General features: G+C 31.0%; 1 protein-coding gene across 1 annotated transcript; it reads right to left on the bottom strand.

The window, feature by feature from the left end:
* Positions 1–5,108: 5,108 nt before the first annotated feature.
* LOC106340160 (exocyst complex component EXO70A1-like) lies at positions 5,109–7,207 on the bottom strand. The gene has a single exon (XM_013779021.1). It carries the CDS (start codon positions 7,129–7,131, stop codon positions 5,194–5,196), a length of 1,938 nt encoding a protein of 645 aa, XP_013634475.1. The 5' UTR covers positions 7,132–7,207; the 3' UTR covers positions 5,109–5,193.
* Positions 7,208–7,868: the final 661 nt, after the last annotated feature.

Here is a 7,868-nt window from a genome sequence, read left to right as displayed (position 1 = left end):
TGGTGTTTTGGCCTGTTAGTGGGCAGCGAGTGTGCACCTCGCTAGGACCATTGTTTGATCTATGGGTACTTTAGGTACCGTGTTTGCAACGTGTTAGGATTAAATTATATTTATTCGGAGTGCTCTGTCCGGGTCCATGGACTTCGGGTTTAGTATCCCATACCTCACTGAGTGACTTCCCTGTTACTCACCCCTCTCTTTTCCCCATTTCAGGTGAGACTGACGAGTATATGATATTTGGACGGATTGGTAGTACTGAGCTTTTTATTCGGATTTTTATTTGGGCTTAGGGTGTCTTGAGATCGTTGTATTTTATTTCGGTTTTAATTAACTTTTCGATTTAATGTATTTGGTTTTAAATTATAAACTTGTTTTATTTGGAAATTATTTGATTAAAAAGTTTGACATTTTATTCGGTTTTGTAAATCGGTTTAATTTAGTATTTTTCGGTTAGTAGCACGCCGGTCTCGACAGAGGAGGAGACGGGCGTCACAAAAATGCAGGAAGAAATTTCTAAAACATGTACTTTTGAGTAAAATATAGATATGTGGATAGCAAAAACCTGATTTAGATCCGAACCCGACAAGTAATGGGTTCAACCGGGTTTAATATGTATTACTAAACCCAAACCGAATCCGACTAAATCCAAAGCGAGACCAACCCACACTTTTATAAAACTTGAATGGAGCTGAAATTTGTAAATTCGATTAGATCCGAACCGAACCGGAATGGTTATCCGATTGCCCATGCCTAGTATAGCGCCCATTGTATTCGGAGAATGACACAGCCATCTGATTAACAATTAACAAATCTTTGACGTGTGATCTTTAACTTTTGAAGCCAATAAAGAAAAAAAAAGGATATAGACTTTCGCACTGGGAATGTATACACATAGTTTCAAAGAAAAAAAAACCTTTGGTTTTGTTGATAGAGAACCAGTGAATTCTCTCAAACCCAAACGACAGAAAACGATCCTATATATTGGGTCACTATATGTTTTGCCCGCACATGCAGGCTTAATCATTTTACAAATATATATTAGTTTATAATTTATTAATACAAAGATCAGCATGACAACTTATTATTTATGTTTTCAAAAAAATTAAATCAAACATTAAATTATATATATATATATATATATTAAAATTTGACGTAAATTTAATTAAAATATATATGTTTATTATTATGCTGAAATTTTAAAAGAAAACATTCACATATTAAAAATATTTAAGTAAATATATTTATACAAATTCATTTGATTAATATTTAATTATAAATTGTTTATTTGTTATTTTCTAACTTTATAATTGAAAAAATAAATTTTAAGATAACAACACAATATAGAAAAATTATCTTATTTAAAAAAATTTAATATTTGAATAAAAATTTGTTTTTAATTATATAATTAATTATATATAAAATTCATTAAGGGTAACAATGACTTTAATCGCTTAATTATTATAAATAGTTTTATATCTTATTTTAAATTTTATAACTGAAAATATGTTTTAAGATAACAACACAAGGTAAAAATTATCTTTTTGAAAAAAAAATATTATTATAAATGAATATTCGTTTTTGATTATATAGTTAATTATATATAAATTCACTAAGGGTAATATAGATATTAACCGCTCTAACTTTTAACATGAGAACTCCGTTGCTAAAATTTACTTCGCAAATAATAGTATATATTTGGATGGTTCCAGTTTAAAAACGACTTGCAAGCAAATCAAGTATTTTTATTTCGATGATATAAGATAACAATAATGCGTTTGTGAATAAATATCTTATATAATAAAACAGAAGTCACGACCTTGATTCATGTCTGACTTTTTAAAAAAATGGACCTAATGGACTTATTCCTAGAAAGTCATGTTACATTTAATCTATAATCTTATCATTTAAATTTTGGGTCTACCAGAAATTTTTATTGGGCTATCAATAATTCGATTTAAACAATAAATGATTCATTAGATTTATAGATAGTATAAATTAAATATATATAATTTAATATTGTAATATTATACCTCCATATATTAAATATATAAATATTTGTCGATGTTAACTTTTAAAATTATAAAGATTTTTTTAAAAATAACAAAAATCATATTATCTAACAATGATTAATCTTTACTACCTTAAACCAACAAAAACAAATTTTAAACTATATAGTTTATTTTGAAAATTAAACAGAAGCCAAATGTTTAATTTTTTAAAAACTTTCTAAATTTGTGAAATGTTACAATATCTTTGAATATGACAATAAACCAATATTTTAATAATCTTTATATATATAGTTACGATTTTAATAATGAAATAATAATCCAAAAATATATATATAGAAGAAAATACAAATACATGTGAAAGTTTGAAACAATTTATTCAATGAAAAAAATATACCGAAAACTTATTATGCTTTAAAAATTGATAGACACATATATATTATAATATATACCAATTTAGAATTGAAAACAAAATAATTATATAAAATAAATGAAAACAAAAAATCCGCGCGGTTGCGCGGATCGAGATCTAGTCTTATATATTAAAACAGAAGTCACAACCTTGATTTATGTGTGATTTTTTTTTAAAAATGGACCTAATGGACCTATTTTTAGAAAATCATGTTACATTTAATCTCTAATCTTATCATTTAAATTTTGGACCTACCAGAAATTTTTGGTGGACTATCAATAATTGGATTTCAACTAGATGATCCATTGGATTTATAGATAATATAAATTAAATAGATGTAATTTAATGTTGTAATAATATACCTCCATATATTAATTATTTAAATATTTATCGATGTTAACTTTTAAAATTATAAAGATTTTTTTTAAATAACAAAAATCATATTACCTAACAATGATTAATCTTTACTACCTTACACCAACGAAAACAAATTTTAATAGTTTATTTTAAAAATTAAACAAAAACTAAATGTTTAATTATTTACTCGATAATATAAATCTATGAAGTGGAAAATTTAATTTTTTAAAAACTTTCTAAATTTGTGAAATGTTGCAATGTTTTTGAATATATAAAACAATATTTTACTAATCTTTATATATATAGTTACGATTTTAATAATGAAATAATAATCCAAAAATATTTATATAGAAGAAGATACAAATACATATGAAAGTTTGAAACAATCTATTCAATGAAAAATATACGGTAAACTTATTATTTTTAAAAATTTATAGACACATATATATTATAATATATATCAATTTAGAATTGAAAACAAAATGTTTATATAAAAATAAATGAAAACAAAAACCCGCGCAAATCTAGTTCTCATTAAAATGAGTATTGTCGGTTGTCGAATCGGATTTATTAGGATATCATAATTGTAGTATCCTAATAAATGAGCGTTAAAAAAAAAACATATACTAGAAACCCTATAACAAAATATGAAGATGATGACGCGATCGGATTTTAGGTTTATTAACTTGGAGTTTGATTGTGACTTGTGAGCATTATTATTGGACCGAGTTTAATACTATATGGGCCGAGGCTCTAAGCGGAAGAAAGATGATGAATTATTTGGTAGTTTTAATAGTAAAATAAATGTGTGATTCTGAGTCCAGGGACCAATATAACTCGACATTTATCACGTAGATAGTGTTTCTTTTTATTAACCTGGATATCTTGAATATATGGGAGGATCATAATAATTTCCAAAGAGACCTCTCTACGGAATTTTCTTTTTTTTTTTGTGAATTACTGAGAGGTTCGGGGCCGAAACTCTTAGCTCTTGTCCCAAACCACAGACATATAAAATTGCAGGAATGAAAAAAAAACGAATAGAAAAGGAACGTAGACGAATAAAATTGCAGGAATGAAAATGAATGGTTGTTTTATCTCATATTTAACCAGGATTAACTTAAATTTCTCTAAAAAAAAGAATGGTAGAGAATGAAAATGAAAAATTATTCCTTGTGAATGGTGATTTTTTGTAAGAATGTGAAGGAATACATTATTCTTCGTAGTTCCTTAGTCACCATTGATACGCAATATTAGTTACGTCTCTGCACTTTAAATAATGAGCGCATATCTACATGACTAAATGATGGAGTGTAGTAGGATTCCTTTAATCTGGGTTGCTTAGTAACTCAAAGCTCGCTTACTACTAAATAACTTTAAACAAATTTCTTTCAAAGTCACTAGATAGGGTATATGAATGCCAATTTTGGCCGTAAATCATAAGACTAAATTATCTGAGATGTTTGTGCCTATAAAAAATCATGGAACCGCTCTTTTTTTTTTAACAACAATGGTAGCTAAATTATTTTACAGACGAAATCGAATGGAAAACCAAATCGGTGGAACCAAATCAACATATAATATAACAGAAAAGAAACTGTAAATACCACATGCAAGTTTATCCTCCACTGTATTTTTGGTTTTTCAAATATGTTTTTGATTGAGAAATTAGAGAAAATAAAATTCTGCCGTAAAAATTGTCCATGTGGAACCATTCATTAAAATAATGAAAGTAAAATCATAAAATATTAGTAGAATTATAAGCTGTAAAATCATTGATTTAAAAGATCTTTCAATTATTATAATAAAAGAGTAAATGAATGTTTTCGAAGAAGCATTAATGATGTGTTTCTTATTGAGTTGTAACATATAAAGAAAACAATCATGATGACGCAGAACATAAGATGTGATGAGCTAACCTAAAGCCACGAGCTAGGATCAGCAGTTATAGGGAAAGCTCAGGGATTTTACCTGCCAAGCTCCTTGGATGGCACAGGCCCAGGCACAGGCCAGACTCTTTCTCTGACCGTGTTGCTAGACAGAGAGCATGACCATCATGATACTTTGGACGACCGCCCTGGGTCGAAGCCCGTGTACTCAGTATAATAATAATTAAATGGTCCAATTTTTTATAAATATATATTTTATATATAAGAAAATTATAAATATAATAAATAAAATTGAAAAAGATCCAAAATTATTTGATATGTATATAGTTTTATTTTCGTTACAAAATATACAAAATATTACTGATTAAATTTTAATAAAATTTTAAACAGGGTAAAAATAATTTTTTTTGCCTTAGGACCCAACAATGTTGAGCCTGTCCGGGATAGTGACAAGAAAGGCAATGCATCAATATTCATGAAACTTGTATGCATACATATTCTCTCTGAGACAATCTTCTTACTGCGAGATTTAGTGTTTTACACATCTAATTGAGAAACAAGATGGAGAAGACAAAGAAGCAGAAGCAGAAGCAGCAGAATGAGAAGAGCCACTGAGCATTGGTGTTCCATGGAAAAGATCCGAGAGATAATTCTCCAAGTTATCAGGCTTAAAACACACCAACATCTCTATGTTTCTGTCCTGCCTCAGCATTGGCAAGTACTTCTCGTAAAACTCTCTGTACTCCGGTACAAGTTTCCTCGCTATAGAAACCTTAAGCTCGTCCCTAAGCCTAGCATCCACTATAATACATGATGATTGTTTCAAGTATGCTCCTGCGAATGCTGCATGAAACCTCTTGAAACATGTAGTGGCCTCCTCTGGTGATAGCTTGGCACTTGTTTTCGCAGGTAGTGATACAAAAACATTAGTCCAAGCTGCTTTCTCGTACTTTTCAGCATAGCTTTTTAGTTTTGCCTCGTGCTTGGTGAGCCAATCGTCTCCTATGAGGTTCTTGAGTTGACTTGAACGAACTGTATCAATAACAAACTGAAGGTTGTTCACAAGGAAGATGTAAGAGAGAGACACATCATTGTAACTCTCTGCTTTGGTGTCTAGCTTGCATAGGAAAACAAGTATGAGCCAAGCAATATGGACGGAGCAGACTTGGTTGTTGACGTGTTCATCTTCCAAGATGGGAGCCGTGAAGTAAGATTCTAGCAAGCGAGAGTTTTTCTTAAGAGGATTCTCTGCGAGAATCTCAGACAACACACGGCTGTATTCGGACAACGATGATATGAAACTCATCGTTGTCCGAGTCAGCTTGTGAACCCCTCCTTCAGGGGAAAGTTCTTTAGAAGAATCTTTATGTATCGTTGTCTCGAACTCCTTGAGACACGTCTGGATAGAGTCCTTGAGTTTCTTGAGCGTTGAGAGGACAAGAGTCTTCACAGAAGCTAATGAATCAAAGCTGAATATCATTTCTATGTCTGGCCAAAGGTCAGAGATAGCTGCATAGAGATCCATCAGCTTGAAGATCCTCTCATGGTGGTGCTGTTTCTTCTCCTTGTGGGATACGAGTTCAGGCAACGTGAAAAGATTGAGACCTGCTTCCTTTGCTATCTGGTTAAAGCAAGACTGTCCTATCGTGAGGGATGCAGAGAAGACATGATCGCAGAGAAGCTTTTCTCCTTTGAAGAGTGTTGTGACTCCAATCTTGGCAGCTTTGATCCAGTTCTTGATCATAACCTCGAGGACTCCCCAGTCCATTTTATGGAACTGGGAGGTCTTGACCTTCTCAATCCCAAGCAAGTGTAGCCCTTCATCAACAATAGACTTTCTAATCAACTTGTAGCTTTTTATGCACTCTTTACCATAACCACAGCTGATCATAGTCTCTGCTATGACCTTTAAGTCTGTCATTACCAGAGCTGAGGCTTTCTCCACCTGAGAGATGGATTCACCCGCCTTCTTAAGCTCATCATCTTCATCATCATCATGTTCCATATAAACTTCGAACTCTGAATTGCTAGATATTGTGGACTGACCAGAGGCTGAGTCAGGATCAAGATGGTCTCGGTTAGAAGACAGTATCTGAAAGAACTCTTTCTCCAGCGTGGACATGCCGATCTGCATCAGGCTCTGCGCAAGGACAAGCTTGTCAGATTTGGAGTCTTGAGAGACAAGAAAGTGCATGGCCTTGCGTAAGTCACGGACGCATCTGATGAATTCTTTGGCTTCTTTTCTGCTGTGTCTGAACAGAGAGATGATCTTGGTGTATGACTGTGAGTTAGGATCCCATTTCCTGATGATTGACTCTGCGGACTCTAAGGCTTCCTCCATCATGGACTTAGAAAAGGTTTGGGTACTGAGTGGAGAAGCAGGAAGAGAATTGAAAGAAGGAAGAGATGAAAGGTTTGATAAAGAAGAAAAGGAAGAGAATGTAACAGTTTTAGCCATTTTCGCCATTGTTGAGGTTTAATGGGAGTCACTTGGCTTTTTATAAATCTCTTGGTTGTCTTTGTAAGATCATTGAAACATTATATAGAGATATGGTTCCCTCTATGTTTGAGTGAAACCTATGACCACAACAGACATTTGATTAGCTTATCTAGACGTGTAAGCTTTGAAATATTCCGTACGGGTGACGTTCATATATATAGTTTCTTTATTTGATATATAAAATATTTGAACGAATAATCAAAAGTATAAAGGTATAATTCTTTAGGTAAAAGCATCTCATGACTTTAAATATAAAGTTTTATAATTCTTTGTTATGTCATCGAACATTATATAGAGAGAGAGATATAGTTTCTGATGTTTAAGCGAAATCAATGATGAATGACCAAACTAAACCACTTGATTGGCTTCTCCATGTGTACATGCGTTGTAATATTTCTACGAATGACGTTCATGTAGTTTCTTTAAATATTTGGACGAATAGTTAAAAGTATAAAGGTATAATTCTTTACGTAAAAGCATCTCATGATTTTAAATATTCAGTTTTATACACTCGAAAAGCAACTTTAACATTTTAAACTTAGAAGTTTTGAATAGTGATAATTAAGTTTTACTATTTTTAAGTTTCAAAATTTTCAGTCTTTTTTAATTATATACTTTTTTACTAACTTTTTGTTGATCATTTTAATCCTCACTATATTATTCTTATACAAGATATATTAATAACATTAAAAATATTATACAAA

This window comes from Brassica oleracea, chromosome C4, assembly GCF_000695525.1.
Source record: "Brassica oleracea var. oleracea cultivar TO1000 chromosome C4, BOL, whole genome shotgun sequence".
Taxonomy (NCBI): domain Eukaryota; kingdom Viridiplantae; phylum Streptophyta; class Magnoliopsida; order Brassicales; family Brassicaceae; genus Brassica; species Brassica oleracea.
Note: the sequence above shows the minus strand (reverse complement) of the source record. Positions and strands in the feature narration are given on the sequence as shown.